We start from the raw sequence: 24,811 nt of genomic DNA, 5'->3' as shown, positions 1-24,811 counted from the left end.
GATGATCCGAACGGGGCAGGCGGGCCCAATGACCAGATGAGCCAGGTGGGCCCGAAGACCCGAATGGGTCAAGCGGGCTCGAAGAACCGAACGGATCAGGCAGGCCCAAAGACCCGAACAGGTCAGGCAGGCTCGATTACCCGAACGAGTCAGGCGGACTCGAAGAATCGAACGGGTAAGGCGGGCCCGAAGACCTGAACGGGTCAGGCGGACCCGAAGACCTGAACGAGTCAGGCGGACCCGAAGACCCGAAAGGACCAGGCAGGACCAATGACGAAAACAGGTTAGGCAGCCCAAAGACCCGAACGAGTCAGGCAAGCCCAAAGACCTAGACGAACCCAACAGGCTCGAAGACCCGGATGGGGCAGATGACCTGGACGGGTCCGGCGACCCAGACGGGCCAAACGACCCGGACAGGTCTGACGACCTACATGGGCCTTACGACCCGGATGGGCACAACGACGAACGAGTCGGACGACCCGGATGGGCCCGATGATCCAGGCAGACCTGACGACTCGGACGAGCCCAATAACCCAGACGAGCCTAACGACCTACACAGGCCTTACAACCTAGATGGCACGATTATACGAACGAGCGCGTCGACCCGGACGTGCTCTACGACCCATACGGGCTCGATGTCCTGGACAAGCCCTACGACCCGGACGGGCCCGACGACCTGAACTGGCCTGACGACCCGGACATGCCCGACGACCTGGATGGGCTCGACGACCCTGACGACTCAAACGTGCACGACTACCTGATTGGGCCCGACTGTTTGGACGGGTTCGTCCGGGTCGTCTGGTCCGTCCGGGTCATCCAACCTGTTCGCGTTGTCGAGCCTGTTCGTGTTGTCGGGCCCGTTCGGGTTGTCTGGCCCGTCCAGGTCATCGAGCTCGTTTGGGTTGTCCGGCCCGTTTGGGTCATCCTGGTCATTGGGCCCGTCCAGGTCGTCAGGCCCATCCGGGGCATCCAGGCCTTAATGATACAAGTTTTAAAAAATTCAATTTAAATTTCTTTTATAAAAAAGTGGATTATGGATTTTGAACTCTATCCAAATATTTGGATTGGATTTAAATCTTGATCCAAATATTTGGATATGGATTTTTAAAAAATCCAAACTACTTTTACTAAAAAAATGGATTTTGGTCAAAAATTTAATCCAATTATTTAGATCTAAAATGGATGTGGATTGGATCATTAAAAATCCAATCCATGCCCACCCCTAGTGGGAGGTGATGCTATTGGGTAGTTAGGTGTTTGATCTCTCCCATTCTTTAAGCACATTTTGGAAGACTTCTTTTATGTCTTGTATAATGCTCTTTATATGAGCATTCTTTTTAAAAACTCTTATGTATATTTTGGATGATTATAATATTATTTTACTATACTCACTTTTTCTCTCGTTTATATTGTTTTATGCTATATTTATTTAATAGTATTTTCTTCTTTTAATTAAGTTGTCACATTCATTTTTTCAATTAATTTTTTAATCAAAAGATATTTATTTTTTAAAAGATTAATTTTGACATTATACTAAATACAATTATCTAACATTCATTAATTCAATCAAATCAATCCTATATCTCGATAAATTTCCTACTTAAATTTACTATCTTTCCATTAAACCAAATAACTCACTTTTTATTCGATTAATTTTCGGATTATTACAAATTAATTATTCACTTTTTAATTTCTAGCTAATAGTTAGGTCTTTTTGGAAAAAAGAAAATAAATAAATAAATAAATAAATATATATATATATATATATATATATATATATATATATTTTAAAGAAAGATAGAAGAAGCGTGATGATGCAAAGCGTAAGTAGCCCACTGACATAGATAATGCACTTGGCAAATCCAACCGCATACAGCACAAGTTGAGCTCAGATCCCACTTTGATAAAAGTGAAAGCAGTTCGGTCTGACTCAAACATGACCGTACGATTAAAATCCAACGGCTCATATCACGCGTGTGTACTTATGTCTCATCGAATCCGTGTGACACGCACTCACTCTCTCTCTCTCCTTCCTCTCTCTTTCGCCCCTCTAGTCCTCTGCAATTCCCGGCGACGGAGAAACCCTACCCACCGTCCAAACGCCGTCATTTCGCTTCGAACCTCACTATTCACGTGCGTTTCCGCCACCGCTGGGAAGGGAAAACGGTTTCCACCAATCAGCGTTTCTGTGATTCTTCTTCAATCCAGAAATTGGGAGATTTGACGATCAATTTGTCGTTAGCTCGTAATAATTTACAGTCTTTGCTGTAAGTTTGGGTTTCCCAATTTCCATATCAATTTGCGCAAAGTTGTTTGGTTTGTACAAACTTACCTTTGTGGTACCTGAGTAATTCATTCTCTTTGCTTAGCTCCATTTTGTTATTGAGAATATACAATGCTTTTAACATATGTGCACAGAAAATCGTTATGATGTTTACATGCTGAACTTTTGTGCAGTCTTAGGTGATCACTTTTTAATTCTTGAAACAGTGTTCTCTTAAAAAAAAGTTATTTCCTTGGACACATGCAACTTAGATGGCACCTACTTTCTATTTGATAGGATTAAAGCATCCAGTCCATGTTCAGGATATTTACCCATGAAATAGGCACAGTAAGATAGTGGTACTAATTGTTTGAAATGGATGTTCAAGTGATAAATGCGGAAGGAAGTGGTCATCAGACAAAGGCAGATAATGGGGATGCAGAACCAAGTGACAGTGAAGTTAATAATACTGAAAAGTATGGAACTCATGCGGAGGATGGGATTTCTGAGCCATATGTGGGTATGGAATTTGACACTGTAGATGTTGCTAAGGCATTTTATATTGAGTATGCTAGACACATGGGCTTTAGCTCTAAAGTTGGCCCATATGGTCACTCTAAAATTGATGGGGAAAATTATAGGGAGTTTGTATGTGGTAGGGAAGGTTTAAGAAAAGGACTAAATGAAAGTTGCAATGCAATGATTAGGATCGAGCTAAAGGGTCAAAATAAATGGGTGGTAACAAAATTAGTGAAGGAGCATACTCATTCCCTGTTCAGTTCCAGTAAGGCATACAATAATCATCCAAGTAAGCATTTTTCTAGTGTTGGAAGGACAATGCCTGAAACTTATCAAGGAGTGGGTCTTGTTCCTAGTGGTGTTATGTATGTATCTATGGATGGGAATCGTGTTTCGAATCAGAATACTCGTGGGATGAAGAATATTCATACCACTCCTGCTGAACGAAGTCACCCGGTTAAAAATTCCTCATTGGTGAATTATACTGTTAGGCCTTCTTTGCCAAACCGGACATTGGGGAGGGATGCTCATAATCTGCTGGAGTACTTTAAAAAGATGCAGGCTGAGAATCCTGGTTTCTTCTATGCTATACAACTTGATGAAGACAATCGAATGTCTAATGTCTTCTGGGCAGATGCAAGATCAAGGACAGCATACAGTTATTACGGTGACACAGTTCATCTTGACACAACTTACAAAGTAAATCAATATAGAGTGCCATTTGCTCCTTTTACTGGGGTAAATCATCATGGTCAAATGGTTTTGTTTGGTTGTGCACTGCTTTTGGATGATTCTGAGGCATCTTATTTATGGCTGTTGAAGACATTTCTGACGGCAATGAATGATTGTCAGCCTGTCTCTATAACTACTGATCAAGATAGAGCCTTGCAGACAGCAGTTTCTCAAGTTCTCCCACAAACCCGCCACTGTATTAGCAAGTGGCATATCTTGAGAGAAGGTCAAGAAAAGTTGGCCCATGTATGTCTTGCACATCCAAATTTTCAGGTTGAACTTTATAATTGTATTAACTTGACAGAAACCATTGATGAGTTTGAGTCATTTTGGAATTGCATCATTGATAAATATGAACTCAGAAGAAATGATTGGCTTCAGTCATTATATAATGCTCGTGCTCATTGGGTTCCAGCATTCTTCCGCAGTTCGTTTTTTGCAGCACTCTCTCCTACTCAAGGTTTTGATGGTTCTTTTTTTGATGGTTATGTCAACCAACAGACGACATTGCCATTGTTCTTCAGGCAGTACGAAAGAGCTTTAGAGAGCTGGATTGAAAAGGAAATAGAAGCAGATTTTGAGACAGTTTGCACTACCCCAGTTTTGAAGACACCTTCACCAATGGAGAAACAGGTTGCTAATCTTTATACGAGAAAAATATTTTCCAAGTTTCAAGATGAGCTTGTTGAAACTTTTGTTTATACTGCGAATAGAATTGAAGGAGATGGACCAAATAGCATATTTAGAGTTGCAAAATTTGAGGATGATCAGAAGGCATACACGGTCTCATTAAACCATTCTGAGTTGAAAGCTAATTGTAGTTGCCAAATGTTTGAATATTCAGGCATCCTTTGCAGACATATTTTAACAGTTTTCACTGTGACAAATGTACTTACATTACCACCCCATTACATCTTGAAACGTTGGACAAGAAATGCAAAAAGCAGTGCCGGATTGGATGAACATACCGGTGAATCACATGCGCAGGAGTCTTTGACAGCAAGATATAGCAATCTATGTAAGGAAGCCATCAGATACGCTGAGGAAGGGGCAGTAACTGTGGAAACATATAATGCTGCAATAAGTGGTATTAGAGAAGGTGGAAAGAAGGTTGCTAATGTGAAAAGAAGTGTTGCCAAAGTCTCTCCTCCTAACAATGTGGCCAGTGGGACTGCATATGATGACAGGAAAACTACCACTCCAACTTCAGATACAACTCCTCTTTTATGGCCACGGCAAGATGAGATAACGAGGAGGTTTAATCTTAATGATGCTGGTGGTCCTGTTCAATCAGTTGCTGATCTAAACTTGCCACGGATGGCCCCAGTCTCTCTTCATCGTGATGATGGTCCATCTGAAAACATGGTAACTGAAAGTATAACTCTGTATTTATTTCTCTGGTTAACAGAATAGAAATCCATTACATTGTTGTGGTCCTTGGATTCTTTCATGTAGGTAGTTCTTCCATGCCTAAAATCAATGACATGGGTAATGGAGAACAAGAACTCAACTCCAGGGAATAAAGTAGCTGTTATCAATCTTAAGGTATTCTCATTAACCGCAAACAGGAAAAGACATTGTATTGTACTTTGTTTAGTTTATGCCTAAATTTAGTTTGGCTGTCAATCCTTGATTAGCATCGGTATAAATATCTTATATAGTGTTCATTTTGTGAAGTACTTTACTTTTCTCAACTTTTTTGGTAATTAGTGTTAGTATATTGATATTTCACGCATCATATTGCAGTTGCAAGATTATAGCAGGGTTCCATCCACAGAATCTGAGGTTAAGTTTCATCTTTCTAGAGTTACTTTGGAACCAATGTTGAAGTCTATGGCTTACATCAGTGAACAGCTCTCAACACCAGCTAATAAGGTTGCAGTAATAAATCTCAAGGTATTTTCACTTTATTTTCTTAGCTTATGATAAATTTTCTCAACAATATTCTTCATGACAATTTAGTATAAAGAAAGATGTACACCTATTGATTTATAATTTATAAGGTTAGAATTTGATTAGTTACTGATAATTGCTCTATTGATTTTGTTATTGTAGAAGATAATTTAATGCTTTAAATTTCAATATTTGGCAACTGAACAAAGCTTCTTAACTGTATTTAAGGAAGCTTTGGTGGTATAGAGAAATTGTCTAGATTATTAAAAGGATTGTTATGAGTGTTTTTATTGCCTAGTTAGAGAGGTGACTAATATAATTTTCTCAATTTCTTATCTTATAAGTGCTTATGACTTTTATAATTTTCTCACTTTCTTTCACTTTATAGGTGTTTATAGAAAGGTCATTGATAAGGCATAACTGTCTTTTTGTTTTAACACTAATATCCAGTAAATAATTTTCATAAATTGTAAAGAACATACAATTAGAAAAAAAATGAGTTCCATTCCCCAGGATTTCATGGTCAAGCGGGAAATGACATACTGACTTCAGGACCATATTTTGTGAAATTGGCAATTAAGTGGAGTAATCATGATTATCAAACTTGAGAGTCTGCCTGGACTCATGGGACCTCCACAGGATTCACTTAGAGACTCGGAAGATTCTATGTCATATGAAAAAGTAAATTCAACACCATAATTTATAAAATAATTTCAAACTACACCAAAAAGATAAGTTCATACAAGTACAAAACATAAATTCTTAAGGCTATAAAAATTAAATAACTAAAAGTGAAAAAATATCTTCAAGTTTCTGGCTCCAATCCTATAGTGACATCATCTCGAACATCATCATCATCATCACCATCTTCATCACCATCAAGCTCTTTCTTAGATGATTAGTGTGTGTGCATCATCAACACTGAGGTGTGTGATCTAGTGACAAGTTTACCAAGTAAGTTGTAGTACAGCTGAATAGGAGTCATCGTATCCACACCAAGTAGTAAATATATTGAGTTGATTTTTGGGGTTCTTAGAAATTTGGATAGATGTAGTAAATAGACTGTAATATATTGAGTCACGTCACTGTGGGGGTCTTTTTCTCTGCAACTCCATATTTGAGTCACGTCACTGGCTCCTATTCAACTGTAGTTTGTTGTAAATAGACTTTTTCATAAAAAACTTCTCCAATTTGAGTCACGTCACTGTGGGGGTCTTTTTCTCTGCAACTCCATAAAGAACCTCTTCTGAAAGTGATTGAAGGATCATCTCATGCTTGGTGTGGGTAGATACATAAACTTTATCTCAAGTTTTTGATATTGGATCTTTTCAACCCTTAGACTTTTCAATCAATCCCACTCCAGTGATTTTCTATGTAGTATGGGTACTGCATAAGTTTTGCAGCCCTTACTAGCATGGGTATTCCATAATTCTTGCGGCACTTTACAATTTCTTTAAGGAGATCCAACATATAGTTTCTTTGAAATAAAGATGCTTTAATTAAAGTAGAAAACTTATATTTTAAGGATGTACTTCTACTTCTTGAGATTCGTCATCTATGAGGAGTGAACTTCTACTTAAAATTTGTTTTTCGAGCTCATCATCGCTTGCAACTAACTGCCTTCTTGTTTTTCAGTCTATCTGCAATTTCCCAAGTCTCATTCCTTTTCAACGCACTCATCTCTTCATTCATATAACATGATACAATTATCATTCTTCTGCTGTCGGAATGATTTGGAAGAATGATCCATTAGGAATATTGACAATGTTTATGGCTTAAAATGTTTGTTTGTTTTGCTCTATCATTTGTACTAAAGAATGAGCCCTTTTCATTAATTTTGGTGATGATTGACAATATTAGCTAATAGTTGAAAGTTCGTAAACTCGATTATTGTATTTTGACTGTTTGGTAATGAAGACGATAAATATAAAATAATAGGAAAATTTAAGCTTTTATAATTTTTTATATGCAAAGCATATGTTTTGAGTGTATGTTTTATTGTTATATATAATTTTTTTTTTAATTTTTATATCACACTAATGCACTTTGCCGTCTATGTATCCACATCCTTCTATAAAAAAAAAGATTAAAACATATAATTATAAATAAAAAATAAACTAAAGCAATCATTGTAGAAAGTTTCTTGCAGAATACAAAAACGAAAATATTGTTTAATAAAGATAAGAGTGACATGGTAAAGTTATGCTAATAGTACAGATGGCTAGAGTCGCGGGGTGACCCCTCTAGTCGCTGAATACTTGAAACTATGCACCATAGAGATAATATAGAGATAGTGTCTCCATATCTTCAAGACAAACACTACCACCTTCTCTTGCATGAGCACAGAGCCTAACTCCTAATGAAAAACATGACATAAACCTCAAAGGATTTACCTGTGTAAGGGATTAAAAGAATTGTAGCACTTGTCAACCTTACCTTGAACTATATATGAAAAAGCAGTTATCTTATCAAAACCAATTTCTATTTTGAACTGTTATAGAAATTCTACTGTTTATTCATCTCGGGGTATATTGTAAAATAAATTTTTCATCTAATATATCATACTTTAAGGTAAACATCATCATACTTTCGTCATATTGATTAAGCTAGAAAATGTAACATAAAATACTATCATCTTATTGATATAATAATCAATATTTTTATTTTTAGTGTCAAAATAATAAAATAAATGGTTTAAATAGTATTATAGTTAAAATAAGTATTGTATTATCCATCATTGTGAATATGTTATATAATAAAAAGTTATCTTATAATTGAAAGAAGAGAACAAAAAAAAATGTGGATAATAAAAGCATACCTTGTATAGAAAAATATTTGAAGGGAAATTTAATAAATAGTTTAAGGTTAAAATGGAAATAAATGTAAAAGCTAGAAACTAAAGAATAGCGATTTAAGAACTGCTATTTCAAGTACAGTCTCAAAAAACACTACAAGTTATTTTTTATCTATTGGTTGTTGGTATTCTATCTTACAAAATTGAACGGACTGGACTGGACTGTTTATGATTCCTTGTTTGGAAAAAGGTCTCTTGAATTCTGGAACATTTCTCTATCTCATTAATTATATACCGTGTCTCTTTAGTGTGATGTTCTCTATGTCAAATCCCACTTATTGAAAAGGTTTCCTTTGATTCTTTGTCTCTTTACTTTGACCAGCTTTTCCATTGTTTAATGAAATTCTTGAAATGTTTCAGCTTCAAGATACTGAGACAACCTCTGGTGAGTCAGAAGTGAAGTTTCAGGTGTCCCGGGATACATTGGGTGCTATGCTACGATCAATGGCCTATATCCGTGAGCAGCTTTCTCATGCTGTAAGTATTCTATTCCTGTTATCTGTATATAAGATGCGTATGATGTAAAACTTTTATAATTTATCTGAGGTTTTTTTTCTTTACTTCTGTGTTCTGCCATGCATAATAATTAGTTGTCTGTCAAGCATCCCGTCCAATGTAAAATTTGCACATATCCATAGTAATTGAGAAACTTCATAATGTGAAATCCTTTTATAAGACAGAAGAAGAAGAATATTTATAATTTGTTAAAAAGAGTATAGAAATGGTTCATCCGGGTATGCTATTTTTAATTTAAGCATTTATTTAGTGTTTTAGAGCAATGAAACCCAGTACATCAACCATCTATGTAAAGCTGTGTAATCCCTGTGCATATCTGATTGGGAAACTTTGAAGAGCACAAAGAAAAGAGGCCGTGATATGTTTTTTGTTCCAAATAAACGCCCTGACTGTTACACTTTTATCCTCCTTAAATTGTCACTGCTTCTGAAGTTAAGTAGTTCCTAAAGCTTGAAGATAAACTATTTCATGATTAAGTTAAAAGGGTTGTCTTCTGGTTGTCTCCCTTCAAATTTAACTAGGTATATAGCAGTAAAAATTTCCGGAGAATGCATAACGAGTTTAATTGATCACACGAAAGCAACACATGAAATTTCTGTAAAAGTAGAACATGAAAACGAGTACAATAATTTGAGCTAGTCATTAGTATTTTGTATGATATTTATTTATTTTCAAAATAAAGCATGCTATTGAAGCTAGTATTTGTAGCATTATCTAGGCAATCTTGAAGTTATTACTTAATATTCAAATTGGTTTGTACTTGTTAGAATAAGTATTAGAACTGTGTAGAAAGTAGTTGTGTTCGGAATTATTACCTGTTGTACCTAGTTTTTAAGTTAGTATCAAAGTGAGTCGATCGTGATCTATTGGTCTCAGTTTTCTCCTGTGTAGCTTTTTGTTGCATCTGCTCCTGCTAACCACTGTCCAAGTTTTCTCTAGTGACCACCAAATCTGGATATAGTCTGCTCAAGTAATGTCCAAAACTGTTGGTCCCCATATTCTTCTCCACACACACCATTTCTCCTTGTTGTTGCCCAGTGCTTGAAGTCCATGCGCCACCTGCTCAGGGCTCACATGAGCTCCTCTTTACCGTCCTGGTCCCTGGTTGTCCTTTTTCAGTGTGGTTAAAGGGTTTTTTAGGGTATTCTGGTTAAACCTAGGGTTTTCTTCAGACTCCAACTAAAATGTCTTCTAGACCTATTGTCTCCTTCTCTAGAACACCTACCATTACCTCTCTGAAACTAATTGGGAAAAATTATCTGTTGTGGTCTACCTCGGTTGAAATGTGGTTCCTTGGCACGCTAACCATGATCACCTTGAACAAGATGGAAGTAATGTGCCTTTTGACCAAGCTGAACAATGGAAGCAAATTGATTATCAACTTTTTTCCTTACTGTGGTAGTCCGTGGAACCTAAATTATTGGGTACATTTAGATCTTTTAAGACTTGCAACTCTCTCTGGAAAAAGGGTCAAAATATTTTTTGCAAGCGATATTCAGCACCCTTACGAGGCTTGCCTTTGAAACAAAGAGATCATGACATGGTGTCTTTCATGAGCAAAGCTCAATTTGTGGTTGAAGAATTAAAAATGTTCTTGGAAGTTTAGTCATTGGACGAAAACAAAAAGAAACTAGACAAATTCTACATGGAGATGAGTCGGTGCCCTACATCCAAACTTTGAGCATGTCAGAGATCAACTTTCAATCGGTCATGAAGTCCCTTCCATGGAAAGCTTGACTACATGACTCCTTCGGGTTTCAACACTTCAAAGCAAGAATGTTTAAGAACATGTGAAATTTTTTGTGGTGGTTTCCACACGTGGAAGAGAGAAGAAAATGCTAGAGGAAGACGTGGTGGTTGGGGAATAGTTTCTCTTTGCATGACTTTTCTAACAAGACAGTCAATGTCCCTAAAGCTGAGGTTGAACTCTAATAGCTCGGCACAATCATATGTGAACTGTAGCTCATGAACAACTTGCATCTCACAATCCGTGGAGAATCAATGTCCATGATAATTGATTCAGGTGTTTCATATCACATTCTACTAATACCTCTTTGTTCTATCCCTTCTCCAAAAAATCCTCATTTCATAACCTTAGCCAATGGTTCTAAAGTTTCCTCAAAAGGAGTTGCTCAAGTCTCCCTTTCTCCTTCCTTAAATCTAAATTGTTCTTTTTGTTCCTACTTGACATTTCAATCTAATTTCATTAAGTTAATTAACCAAGTCTTTAAATTGTTCAATAGCTTTTTTGATGTCAATTCCTTTGTTATACGGAGTGTGGTACGAGGTGATTGATTGGAGAAGGACATAAATCTAAAGGTTTATACTATTTTGGATCTAGTCCGCATGTGTCTTGTTTTGCATCTCCAAATCCTAAACTTTTATATGATTGTTTGGGACATCCCCAATTGTCAAAATTAAAAAATGACCCCTGAGCTTAGTAGTCCCTGGTGTTGCTAGAATATCTCAACTGAAGGAATACTTGTGTAAACATTTTCAAACCAAGATCTTAGGAGCCTCAAATACTTCTTGGGATTGAAGTAGCTCAATCAAAAGGTGTTGTAATATTTCAATGGAAGTATGCTCTAGACATACTAAAAGAGATATGTATGATTGACTATAGGTTAGTAGATAGTCCCATGGACCCAATGATAGAAGGTGAATCGTTCTTTGACCTAGAAAGATATAGGAGACTAGTTGGAAAACTAATTTATCTTACTATTACTAGACCTAATTTGTCTTTTGCAGTTGTTGTTAGTTAGTTCATGCAGGCTGTGTGTGTTGGCCACTGGATTGCTATCATTCATATTCTTAGGTACCTCCAAAAAGCTTCTAGGTATGGTATGCTATATGAAGATAGAGGAAACATCCAAATCTTAGGGTATTGTGATGCTAATTAAGTAGGTTCCCTCATTGACAAACATTCTATTACAAGATGTTGTGTTTTTCTTGAAGGAAATATTATTTGCTGTAAAAGTAATGAACTTATGTAGTGGCTCGATCAATTTTTGAAACTGAATATAGGACAATGACGTCTCTTACTTGTAAACTTGTATGGGTGAAACAACTCCTTCAAGAGCTTAACTTCTATGAGATCTAGACCATGAAGATGTATTGTGATAACCAAGCTGCACTCCATATTGGTTTCAATCAAGTATTCCATGAGAGAAACACATAGAAATGGATTGTCTTATTTGGGAAAAAATTGTTGTCTAAAGAAATTTTTACTGAACTTGTCTAATCAAATGATCAACTTGTAGATGTATTAACCGAGTCCTTAAAGAGACCTTGCATTGAGTTTATATGTTCTTAAACTTGGTACATACAATTTGTATGCTCCATCTTGAGAGGGGTGTTAGAATAAGTATTAAATCTAGGTAGAAATTAGTTGTGTTGGGAACTACTACGTATTGTACCTGATTTGTACCCAGGTTCTAGTACAACCTTTGATCATTCATCTTCTCATTCTATTAGATTTCTATCATTATAAATGAGATCATAAGAGAGGTGTTTTAAGCTCTCTAAAATATATATTTTTTGTTATTAATCTTAAGTGAACTTTTCGTAGGCCTATGCACAAATTGATAGATCATGACACCCACCAAATAGGACTGTAGAAAAGCTAGTTGGGTGGAGCTAGCATTCCTATTTCGAAATAAAGCAGTTCAGTCAGTATGCTGATTCGAGTTGTTATAAGCGTTCAGTATGTTTCGAATATGCCTTGTAATTTATTATCGAAAGTATTGGTAAAAATATATTGTTTTGGGGCACAATTTTCTTCGGTTTATCAAAAAATATGTTTCATTACTGGATAGTCCTTCTTTTTAAAATATTAATATTCGTTTCGATGCAACATTTTGACAGGACGATGCACATTTAGAACCTGTATCCAAGAAGCATAAGAAGTAAAGCATCAAATTTTCTTTTCATGGATGTGGGGACATATCTTGATGAAAGCGTGATGACCACTCAACGCAAAAAGGCTTAGAAAATGCAGTGTAACTGTTGTATTTCAAGTTTGCTAACTTATAGTTTTTTACAAGTCTGTTGTAACTTATTGTTGTACATGTATCATATCGTAAGTAGCAGCTTAGTTTTATGCAAAGTAGTTAAATAAATACTCTTCGTTAAGTAACCCACTGATAACGAATGAAAATGGGTTTATCAAAGTAAAATAGTGCCCTATATAAGGTAAAAATGAGAACGTTTTTTGGAAGAATTCTATTGGAATTAACTTGATTTTGTTCCATGCCAAATCAAATATCTGTTTCGCATCTGATCAAGAACTTTTACAAATTTAACCAATACTGGTATCTACATTTACTAAAAAAATGTAGAAAAAGATTAAGGTCTGATTGGACTAAAAGTTTATTTGGTTTAATGGTCGTCCTTTAAGTATTATTCTAGACATTTTCTTTTATTAGGTATAAATTCCTTGAGTTTTGGATTTTTTTAGTTTATTTATTGGAGTTTTGTTGTATTTAGTTTGCATGGGTTTTTTGATTTGCTGCTTCCTTTTTGTTATTTTTTTTAATAATACGATTTTGTATGTAATTATATATTATTATTATTATTATTATTATTAAACTTTGAAGTGTCTAGAGTTAGAGTTCATAGTAATGTTTAGTATGCAATATTTTATAAAAAAAGAAAACGATAAGCATAATTGTGTTATTAATTGTCTTGTAGTGGAGATAAGATCAGTTCAGTTATAATCGAAGTTACAATCAAATTATAGTGTTTAAATAGTTAGATTTTTAAGTTGATTAGACAAAATGAGAAAAAACTCTTGATTGAAAGTCACTACGGAGGGTCAGTAAATAGCATAGTTCTTTTATTACCCTAGTCTCTTTGAAAGAAAGGCCTTTGCATTCCCAATCTGGTAGAGGGTAAGGTGACTTTGTTTGCCCTATCTTGGTTAATTGCATCCCTTTGCAATGACATTCTTTATACGTCCTTTATCGTTCTTGTTCAGTCTTGGCAACAGTTAGGGAGACAGTCATAGAAGTTGAGTTTATCGCCACGACCATCAAACATTTAATTGTGTCCTTTCTCAAAGATTTCATGGAATGACCTGTCCAAGAGGGCTTATGTAATATGGGAGCTCATGGCTGGAAACATTGTTTTGATATTTAGCACGAATAATGAGAATCACAATCTAGGTTGGTTGGTGAGCCTAATTATATAAAACTTAGTTCGAAGAGGACGTCCTGTTTTTTTTTTTTTTGTTGTTGTTAAATGTTATGGCCTAAATGTTAAACTATTGTCCCTACTTGATCAGATGGGTGTTCACTCGAAAGTGTTCCTGGACTGCATGCATATAACTTAGTGCAACATGGGAAATTTAATTAAGAGCATTTAACAAAGAAAAGAAAAACGAGTCAACATCTTATTGTCTACTTTAGAGAGATTATCTTCGACTCACATTGAGGAGTGTCCACATGTGTTCGTTGAGGTGTCTGCACAAGTTTGAAGATGTTTTTTTATATTCTGTCCAGAGTTTGTATTGCTCCACCTAAGTTGAATGGAAAGAAGGAATCATAAATTCAACAATAAAGAGGGAGCTAGAATTCAGTAGGGAGTAATATATATGAGGGATTTTTTCCATACTCTGGTCTTGAAACTTGCTTGTTCATTGAGCAAGGAAGCCTTATGGAGACTCTTATTTTAGAGTGACCCTTACTCTCATACCGAAGCAGGGCTATCGATGTTGCCATAATGTCTCATGGAGCTGTTTAATCCTAATTGGAAGATTTGTTTGCTTATACTTTAATACGGTGGAAGATTCGGCCAATTCCGGACATATTATAAGTACCTCATTGGTCGATCAATCACTTTGAGGTGAACAAACTTTGGGTCCCATTAATGCTCAAGGAGGTCGTAACTTGTTCGTCTCACATCGTTCCCTTTCCATATGTTGAGGAGGAGGTTATATGGGAGATTATGTATGATTTATACATAATCGATCGATTTTTGGCAAAATATGACTCTCATTCCTCCTTGAGATCACAATGGCTCAGATTGAGGTTGAAGATCTCATGGAATTCAAAGTGGAATTGGTTGAACCGTGGAGTGCAGGCCATAGACAATCCTTGTTGCTTAACAAGAGAGAAGACCTTGGAAACCCTTGTTCGACTACAAAACCTACTTTAAAGCATCATATGATTTGGTGAGAATATGCTTTTCCAAACATAAGATCCCCCTTTCGTTATTCATCGTGCAAGAAAGGATTTTTTATGTATATGAGACAACTTTGCTTGGTAATTACCTAAATGGGCAAGTAAAAAAAAAATTAGGAGACATGAGATAAATCATCATAAGTCCTAATGATTTTAAGAACAAAGTCATGTGGACTTCTTTGTAAACGAAAAAAAAGGTAAAGTCATCAAGAATATGACAATTTTTTTTGTAAAAAAAAATTTGAACTGCAGTGCTAAGAGTCGTAACGACTTTCAATTGCATTTGAGAACTCTAGGTTCATGTGTTACTCCTCTCAAATTTTACGAGTTTATTCCCTCTAGGAACATGAGTATAAAATTCTCTAGGTCACGATTATAAACCGCTCGTTTAGACCTTAGCTGGAAGCTTTTTTTGATACATTTAATAGTTTCATATTACTTAGGAATCAAGATGATAAGAGTCCAAATAGAATAGATGCAAATATTTAGGAATTTGAATCAATTAAAAACATAGAATTGGAAATTCAAAATAAAATAAAGATAACCTAGACAAAGGGAAGGTGCCACAAACTATGGCCTGATAAGCCTAAAGATGCGTCACAAGAATCATAAAATTCTTGATAAGATAATAAAATACGGGAACAATCCTACCAAACATAACCTCATAGTTATTTTGGAAAAAGAATTATGATTCTTTATGAATTTCAAAAGATTTATAAATATAAATTAAGTCATAGGTTTTACCTTGTAAGTAAATAAAAAAAAATTACAATCCTTACATTCCAAGAAAAGATAATTGGTCCAGTAATCGTGTCATATTCTAAATGATCTTAAGTTTAAATTTGATTATATTCGTGTTCTTAATAATATTTTTATTCATAAGATGATTATTGAGGCCAAGATTGTACTACAAACTTCAAGCTTAAAACAACACATATCTCAAACCTCATTATTCTGCCACATTTTGGTCAAGAAGAGGATCAATTTCTACAAACCAGTAAAGAAAAAAAACCTTACCCATCAACACCATTTACCATTCTAAAATGTCAAATTTAATTAAAAACAATGTAAAATCTTATTTCATTCCTTCTTGTTCACAAAAAGTGTGAACTCACATCAAAACCATAAACACGTCGAAATATGAATGGATCTACTACATACCATAATGCATCAGTATAGTATAAATTGAATAAGTGGTTTACCTTTTTTTATTTATTAATCGATTAAAATGCCTCAATTAAATCCAAAATAAAGAGAGGAAGAACAGAACCCTATAAATCAAATAGTGAATCATGAAGGAAATGAAAAGTGGAAAAAAGAATAAAGAAGAGAGAATATTTGCGGTAAGAAATTAGGAAGCGAAAAAATAATGTATCCTGGAACACTTAAAAGAAAAATGAAACTCTTGAACATGAAAGGAAAAAAAGAAATGAACCAAAGAATATCAGTTTTAATAAAATTGAGTAAGAGAAGAAGATAGGAATAGAAAAAAAAATTATAAAATTTCAACTTTTATTTTCTTTAATCCACAACTCTTTCAAGAAAAAAGAAATATTAACTTTACCTGCTGATTTGTAGAAACGATCTCAGGAACAAAAAAAAAACTTAAAATCAGCAACTTTTCTTAATTTTTTTAATTTGCAAATATTAATAAAAAATAACCAAATAATATAAAGAAGGGCGCAGTAAAATTCACAAACTTTAGAAAATATGAGGTTCCCCATAATTTATGGGACGTTTAGGATCATATCATTTTCCTAGAGCATATGCATCTCTTATGAATACAATACAAGTATCAATAGTAGTTACACCACGGTTCTTTTCTTGTAGGTCTGATAGACCCTATTACTTTTTATTATCCTCATTCTTTTCTTGAAAATCAACACTAAAAAGTGCAACGTGTTTTCAGATCCTATTCTTTTCTTGAAAAGGAAAAGTGTAGGGTACAATACTAGAAATTCATACAAATTCATTTTCAACTATCCTAACATAGGGATCACAGATGAAAAAACTGACATTATTAATCATTTGCTTAGATGCTTTCTTGTGTGAATGATCATATCCATGCCTCAAGTCCCTTCTATGGTGAAACGAATCATTCACTATGCTAAGCATTATAAACCATGCTCTATGTATTTTGAAAACTATAAATAAGCCATTACAAACAAAAGGGGTTACATTTACTTTGATATTGACTTGTTTGCAGGATATTATAGTGTAAGCTACGGTGAATAAGAACATGTCTGAGTCAGGTTCAAATAGTAGTAATGTGCAGCAAGGGATGCAGAAACAGAAGAAGCAAAATCCATTTGAATTCAATCACGACAAGATCCTGGAGGATGTTTACAGAACACATTTCCATTGTCTTGAAAAGTGTGATGCAGAATCTCTTCACACCGTTGCCTCAAATGTTCTCAACCAGTCCATGGATATCACAGAGAAGGTGATTGCTAAGGTAATTTTGTTATATACCCTTTGGAAAAAATATTAGCATTTTTCCTATAGCTATTTTTGAATAACATACAACAAACTTTTGTAAAGAAACCTTCTTATGTAAAACAGAGTGAGCAACCCATGGATCGGTTCAGAGAAGACACCACCATAACTTCCCAACAACTTGCTGTCAAACTGAAACGAATAGCGTATCTGGTGATTGCTAATTCTTTTTTTGGTGTCAACTACAAATTTAATCAAATTTTCATGAAAACGATGCATGTAACAGAGTCTTCTATGTCTCTATTAAAATTTGAGTTTGAGACAACCATTTTAATGTTATTGACATAATAATTGTCAAAATCACACATGGATTAAAAATGAAAAATTTCAGCAAAATGGGAAAAAAACACAAACTCACAGTGTTATGTCTTTTTAATGAATCCTTCCTAAAAAGAATTTATCAATGATATCATCACTTTGACACTCTTATAACATTATATAGTTATGATACTTGGAAAAGCACAACATGCAATTAAACCTTATTAACTTTGAATTATCTGTTTGTAATTCAAAGTTATGAAGTTTTGTAAGTGAAAAACGTTTATACTAACAATATGTTATATGTCCAAAATAAACACGTTGGAGTTGTAGATGATATGCACACCTCGTGGTGAATATCCAGTGCATTGCACAACGATGTTGATTCTGGAGCAGCTCAAACATTATTCTTGGGATGCAAAAGTGCTCATAGTTCAAGCAGCTTTTGCCCTTGAATATGGAAAATTCTTGTACCTTCTACCTCTGATAGCCCCATGCCAGCAGTTTGAAAGTTCATTTGCAGATTTGCATGGACTTCTAATGGTTCCACAAAACACAAAGCAGCTCACTCACTTCAACAGTGTGGTGAAGAAGGTGATGCAGGTGGTTGAATGCATCACTGAGTGGAAGAAGCTTGTTAGTGCAGGACACGACATAAGGGATGTTCCTTCATTGGCAGAAACTTTGCAAGAGATCCCTGTTGTTGTGTACTGGGCCATCTTTACCTTTGTCTCTTGCACCGGTGAAATCAATGACTTAACTGATAACAAGTAAGGCATTTCACCTATCTAATCATCATTGATATAGTTCTAGACAAAAATTACGAGAATGGACTGGTTCCTGAAGTAATTAGTTATAGGTTAAGTCCTGTGTTAACCACACGACTTCACTATGTTGAAATCCCAAGACAATCATTCCACCTTAACACGACTTTTATTTTTCAGAATTTTAACCCAAAGTCGTGTGGCTTTTCTACGATTTTAAGGTAAAGTCGTGTGATTGATACTATGACTCGTAATTAATTCAGAACCTGTTTATTCTCCTAATTTTTTTCTAAAAATGTACCAAGTTTAAAAAACCGAACCATGGCTACACATTATTTTTTATCAAATGTATTCTATTTAACTTTCAAACAATAGATCGAACAGATTTAAATGCTTTTACTTGTCCTGTTTATTGATTTCAAGGTATCAAAGACATGAATTATCGACTGAATTAGAGAAGAAGCTTGACCCCATTGTAGGAGAATTTAAAGAACTTCTGAGAAAGTGTATCAACGAGATAGGTTAACCATGTGATTTCGTAACTCATTCCCTTTTTCTAATGAATTTCAAAACTACGAAGATGCTGAATTGAAGCTCATTTGTAATAAGATATTATGTGTGGTTATTGCAGAAAGAATAGAGGACTTCACGAGCCGTAAGAATATTGTGACTCGTGGTAGAGATATTGTAAAGGTTTTGAAAGCACTCCTAATTTGTGGAGATAAGAGGGATTTAAAGCAGAATGTGTATTATATTGGCCTCACTGAAGAACAGGTACTCACTATTGCAATCCTATTTGCTTCCCTGCAATCCATTAGTGTCGTATGTTTTGAATCGGTTATCATTTAGTTTAACATTAACCTGTTATATATGAGGTGAAATTGAAATTTGTGTTTATACGAAGCTGTGATATATGAATATAATTTTTTTAATTCAATTATATTAAATTTTGTTGATATTGTTAACATAAAATACGTTTGACAATAAGTTTGTAATTAAGAACATATTTAATCTGTATTTATTTTCAAGAAGACATTGTGCCTTTAAAGAATCCTATCCTCATTGCATGTTCAAATTATTTTTTTTTAAAATAATAACTATAAAAAATAATTATTTAATCACTTTGGGATCTATCGTTACATAATAGCGCAAAAAACATTGTATACATACATTCTAATTAAGTTTTTTAGTGAGATTAATGTATTTTGTCTTGACAGGTTAAACTGGAAGAATTTAAAAAGAAGTATGTTTTATTATTCATTTCGGGTCTTGAAAATGTTAAAGAGGACATTCAACTTTTAAACTCAATAAACGAGAAGTTGAAGGAGAAAGCAAGAGAAGTAGAAAATTATCGAAGTGAAGACTTCAAGATTTTGTGGATCCCTATTGTGGATAAGTGGAACGACGAACGTATAAAAAAGCTACAAAATAATTTACGTGATACTAAGTTTGGGTGGTACGTGGTTAAATATTTGAATTTTGAAACAAGCCTCAAGTTAATTAAGGAGATGCTAAAATACGAGGGAAAACATGTAATCACATTGATGAATCCTCAAGGTAAAGTGGAAAATTTTGATGCAAAGCAAATTATATCTCAGTGGGGCATCGATGGGTTTCCCTTTAGAACTTCTGATCAAATCAGACTTAGTCAACAATGGAAGTGGTTTTGGTCTGAAATCACCAAATTCAACAAAGCAATAGAGAACTCGGTAAGTACTATATATATGTTCTTAAATTATTGCAAGTACTATTTCATATTCCATATCCTTAAATATATCTATATGACATCTAATATTTGGAAATCTATGAAGCTAATTGTATTGACCTAGATAGTATGTGTAACATGCAAAATCAGAGCGAAGAAGAGGATTGTTATCTGTTAATATATGGAGGGTCAGACAAAAAGTGGGTTGAAGAATTGACAACAGGCATGGAAGCAGTGAAGAAGGAGGTTGAGAAAACGAACTTGGACTCAAACATCACAATAGAATCATTTGAACTAGGAAAGGAAGACACCAAAGCTGTTCCACGCTTTTGGATTGCCATTGATAGCTTGCTTACAAGCAGGAAAGTAGAAGTGAAGAATGAGTTTGCAACAAATGAAATTAAGAGGTTGTTGTTCCTCAAACAAGATCCCAAGGGATGGGCCATTCTAAGTAAAGGGAAAAATGTGAGGCTTCTAGGTCACGGTGAGGCCATGTGTCGCACAGTCAAAGAATTCGACACGTGGCGTGAGAAATTAAGTTCAGTGAGCTTTGACGTGGCTTTCACAGACCACTACAGGGGAATCAAGGATAAAGATGGTTCCAAAAAATGTGAAGAAAATGTAATTTGTTATGGTCACTCAACGGATATAGTGGAACGTATAACGTGTCCCAAAAAGGATTGTCGGCGTCCAATGGAGGTAACTTCTGTTAATTTCAAGTGTTGTCATCAACAGGGCCAATAGACAATGTTTCGGAATGTTTCGTCAAAAACCATTCTAGCTTCCATTGCATGTGGACTTCATCTTTGTGTAAATCAGTTTACGTAAGTAATTGTAGATAATAATGATTTCCGGCTTATTCGTTAAAAAGAATTTTAAATTCAAATATTGTGGATACAAAACGTAATTAAAAAAATTGTATTGTATCATTGACCTTGACTTCTCTCCCATGGACTGGAAGCTAGCGTGTAGTTGGGAGTTTAGTTTCTGTTAAGAGATATTTTCGAAGATTCCGAAGTAGGGAGAAACAATCCCACTCAGTTCGGACACCTATACTCGTAAGTATGTTTTAATATAAATAAAGGGGGCATCCCTCAAGAAGGGGAGGATTCTTCTTGTGGCCTTAGTGCTCAATTCTACTGAGGTTGTAAGAAGTAACTCAATTATTATTTGTTCTGAAAAGGGATCTCATATCTCCAAATCAAAATAACGTCCACCATGGGGCATATGGTGAAACTTGATCTCGACGCCTCTTTGACAAAGAACCTATGGCCACAAGAGCTACTCAGGGAGGGAGTATGGATGGGACGGCTATTCAACAAGTCATGCAGAACATAGAAGATTTACGGAGGGAGAACGCGACCAAAGGATGGAAGTGTTGATAAACAAGTCTCTCTGGATAAACACTCTTTGTATTCAGATTTGTTGTATTTTGAAATGAAGCACTACATGGTCTTTTTAAAGGCCTTTAGACATGACCCTTCAACTACATTAATTAAATATAACTACTACCTAACTCACAATTAATGAACTCTATTGCATGCTTAATCATAGCTAGACCCACTCTCAACCTTTTGCAATCTTCTAGACAATTAATACAGCAACTTCCAACTACCCACATTTAAGTTTATCTAACAAAATTCCCCGTAAACTTAAATGCTCTTCTTGTCCTTCATTATGAGTATCATCTTATTGTTCTCGAACAGAGAGGATGGCAGCGGCTTTGTAAACATATATGCAGCTTGTGCTCGACTTTCAACGTGCTCCAACTCTACATTTCCTTCTTTCACTTGTTCTCAGATGAAGTGAAATCGAACATCAATGTGCTTGCTTCTCTCATGATTGACCGGATTCTTTGCCAATTCAATGGCCGACTTGTTATCAACTTGGATCACAGTTCCCTTTTCTTGCTTTAATTCCAGTTTGCTTAGAAGGTTTCTAAGCCAAACTGCATGGCAAACACTCTAGGATGCTGCAACGTACTCTGCTTCACATGTTGACAGTGTTACAATGGGCTGTTTCTTTGAAAGCCAAGTGAACGTCGTGCTCCCCATGAAGAATACATATCCATACATGCTTTTCCGGTCATCAACATCTCCACACCAATCACTGTCTGAGAAGCCGACTAGTCGGTAATCATCCGTCCTAGTATACATCAGACCAAGTGACACAATTCCTCTCACATACCTTAGAATTCTCTTTAGGGCCTTCCAATGAGTATACCTCGGTTCCTCCATATACCGACTTGCTATTCCAATACTCAACATTAAATCTGGTCTAGTATTTGTAAGATACCTGAGACTTCCAATCGGACTTCGGTATTTGCTCGCATCAACTCGGTCTCCATCTGCATACTTAGAAAGTTTTGTGTCTAGTTCCATAGGGGTGGAAACCGGGTTGCAACTCGCCATCTTAAACTTCTTCATGACCTTCTCAGCATACCTTTCCTGCGACACAAAGATATCGTCCTTCCCTTGAATGACTTCCAAACCAAGGAAATACTTCATAAGACCTAAGTCGGTCATCTCAAACTCCTTCTTCATCACTTCTTTAAATGCTTCAATCAACTCAGCATTATTCCCCGTGAAGATAAGGTCATCAACATAGAGGGCAATGAACATCACATATTCTCCTTTCTTCTTTATGTAAAGAGCATGTTCATAAGGGCACTGGTCATACCCATTATTCTTCTTGAATAAGTGTCGATTCTTTCATTCCATGCTCGTGGAGCTTGCTTCAAGCCATAAAGTGCCTTCTTCAATCTCAGCACTTTCTTCTTTTCGCCTCTTTGCATGTATCCAAGTGGTTGTTCAACATATACTTCCTCCTCCAAGACTCCATTCAGAAATGCTGACTTCACATCCATCTACAAAATTGTCTATCTGTGTTGAGCTGCTAAAGAAATCAACAACCTTATTGTTTCCATCCTCGTCACTGGAGTAAATACTTCATCATAGTCTATTCCGTCCTTCTGCTTGTACCCCTTCACTACGAGTCGAGCTTTATATCGCTCAACTTCTCCTTCAGCGTTCGTTTTCTTCTTGTACACCCAATTTACGCCAATAGGCCGAGCTCCTTTGGGTAGATCGGTTAGCTCCCACGTGTTGTTGCGTTCGATTGCTCCGATCTCTTCATTCATTGCCATTTGCCACTTCTCCTCCTGCACAACCTCTTCAAAGCTGAAGTCTTCTGAATCTGCCAAGAAACATACAACATGTACTTTGTCAGTCGAGTTGTATATTTCTTGCAAGCTTCGCGCTCTAGGCTGTAGAGGTTCATCTTCTTCATCAGAAGTCTCATGATCTCTCATAGTTGGTGGTGTATCTACTTCCAAGCTTATAGACTCCTTCTCCGAGTTGTTCCACTTCCATTCACTCTCTTCATCAACTTGAACATCTCGGCTCATAATCACCTTCTTTGTTATTGGGTTGAACAACCTATACGCCTTGGTTTTTTCATTGTACCCAATAAACACGTACTTCTTGCTCCGATCTTCAAGTTTGGTCCTTTGTTGAGCTGGAACATGACCATAAGCAATGCTGCCAAACACTTTGAGGTGAGACACACTCGACTTTCTTCCACTCCAGACTTCTTGCGGTGTCTTCTCGTTCAGCTTAGCATATGGACATTATTTTGCACATAGATGGCACATTGCACTGCTTTCACCCAGAACTCCTTAGGCATGTTCTTGCTTTTCAACATTGTACGAACCATGTCAAGTATGGTTCGATTTTTGCTCTCAGCTACTCCATTCTGTTGGGGTGAGTATGGTGCTGTCAGAAATCTCCTTATTCTTTGCTCCTCACAATACTTCATGAGCTCGAATGAGATGAACTCGCCTCCTCGGTCAGACCTAACAGATTTGATAGGCATGCTGGTCTCCTTTTCAACCATTGCTTTGAACCTTTTAAGCACTTGGAACACCTCAGATTTCTCCTTCAAAAAATACACCCATGTTTTTCTTGAAAAATCATCTATGAAAGAAATGAAATACCTTTTCCCACTGAAAGATTCAATGGTAATTGGTCCACAAATGTCTATGTGAATTAATCTGAGTTGTTCCTTCGCCCGGTACTCGGCAGTCCTCAGAAATGAGGTCCTTGGATGCTTCCCGAGCACGCACTCTTCACAGAATTTCTTTTCAAACTCCACAGTCGGGAGTCCTCGCACCATCTCCTTTTTCACCAACTCGGCCAACCCACCAAAATGCAAGTGGCCAAACCGGAAGTGCCACTTCATAGCTTCATCCTTCACGTCAAGTTTCAAGCACCTTTCTTGGACTATTTTTCGGTCCAGCTTGTACATCCTGTTCTTCTTCATCTCTACTCGAGCAATCAATTGATTTGACTTATCTTTCAAGTATAATACTTGGTCTTTCATTAGAACCGAGTAGCCTTTCTCCATCAGCTGGCCCATGCTCAATATGTTGCTTTTGAGATCGGGTACATAGTTCACATCTCTGATTTCTCCAACTCGGTTGTTCTTCTGCAGGTACCATATTGTACCCCGACCTTTTACTGCCACCTTTGATGCATCTCTAAATGATACGTGTCCAGCGTCAACTTTGGTGAGCTCCTTAAAAAGATTATCGTCCCTGCACATGTGGTTGCTTGCTCCTGTATCAAGGTACCA

General features: G+C 36.0%; 2 protein-coding genes across 8 annotated transcripts; both read left to right on the top strand.

Annotated features, from left to right (window-relative positions):
• The first annotated feature begins 1,848 nt into the window (after positions 1-1,848).
• Positions 1,849-12,952, top strand: LOC114187735 (protein FAR1-RELATED SEQUENCE 3-like). 4 transcript variants are annotated; one of them, XM_028076079.2, is made up of 6 exons: positions 1,849-2,267; positions 2,491-4,879; positions 4,970-5,059; positions 5,261-5,410; positions 8,622-8,738; positions 12,642-12,952. In XM_028076079.2, the coding sequence occupies exons 2-6, from the start codon at positions 2,639-2,641 to the stop codon at positions 12,684-12,686; spliced, it is 2,643 nt and encodes an 880-aa protein (XP_027931880.1). In that variant the 5' UTR covers positions 1,849-2,267; positions 2,491-2,638; the 3' UTR covers positions 12,687-12,952. The 4 variants fall into 4 exon arrangements, with proteins under 4 accessions (XP_027931880.1, XP_027931876.1, XP_027931877.1 ...); XM_028076076.2 differs by having other exon boundaries at positions 1,850-2,267; positions 2,561-4,879; XM_028076080.2 differs by having other exon boundaries at positions 1,851-2,267; positions 2,652-4,879.
• A 3,965-nt stretch (positions 12,953-16,917) lies between these two features.
• Positions 16,918-21,036, top strand: LOC114187264 (protein SIEVE ELEMENT OCCLUSION B-like). 4 transcript variants are annotated; one of them, XM_085674401.1, is made up of 8 exons: positions 16,918-17,041; positions 17,163-17,411; positions 17,498-17,605; positions 18,044-18,480; positions 18,898-18,995; positions 19,106-19,248; positions 19,692-20,183; positions 20,330-21,036. In XM_085674401.1, exons 2-8 carry the CDS (start codon positions 17,196-17,198, stop codon positions 20,921-20,923), a joined length of 2,088 nt encoding a protein of 695 aa, XP_085530527.1. In that variant the 5' UTR covers positions 16,918-17,041; positions 17,163-17,195; the 3' UTR covers positions 20,924-21,036. The 4 variants fall into 4 exon arrangements, with proteins under 4 accessions (XP_085530527.1, XP_085530526.1, XP_085530528.1 ...); XM_085674400.1 differs by lacking the exon at positions 16,918-17,041 and having other exon boundaries at positions 17,070-17,411; XM_028075464.2 differs by lacking the exon at positions 16,918-17,041 and having other exon boundaries at positions 17,072-17,411; positions 17,519-17,605.
• Positions 21,037-24,811: the final 3,775 nt, after the last annotated feature.

Source organism: Vigna unguiculata, chromosome 6, assembly GCF_037176805.1.
Source record: "Vigna unguiculata cultivar grain cowpea cultivar isolate G323 ecotype 2 chromosome 6, ASM3717680v1, whole genome shotgun sequence".
NCBI classification, from domain to species: domain Eukaryota; kingdom Viridiplantae; phylum Streptophyta; class Magnoliopsida; order Fabales; family Fabaceae; genus Vigna; species Vigna unguiculata.
The sequence above is the reverse complement of the archived record's forward strand: the minus strand, read 5'-3'. Positions and strand labels throughout refer to the sequence as shown.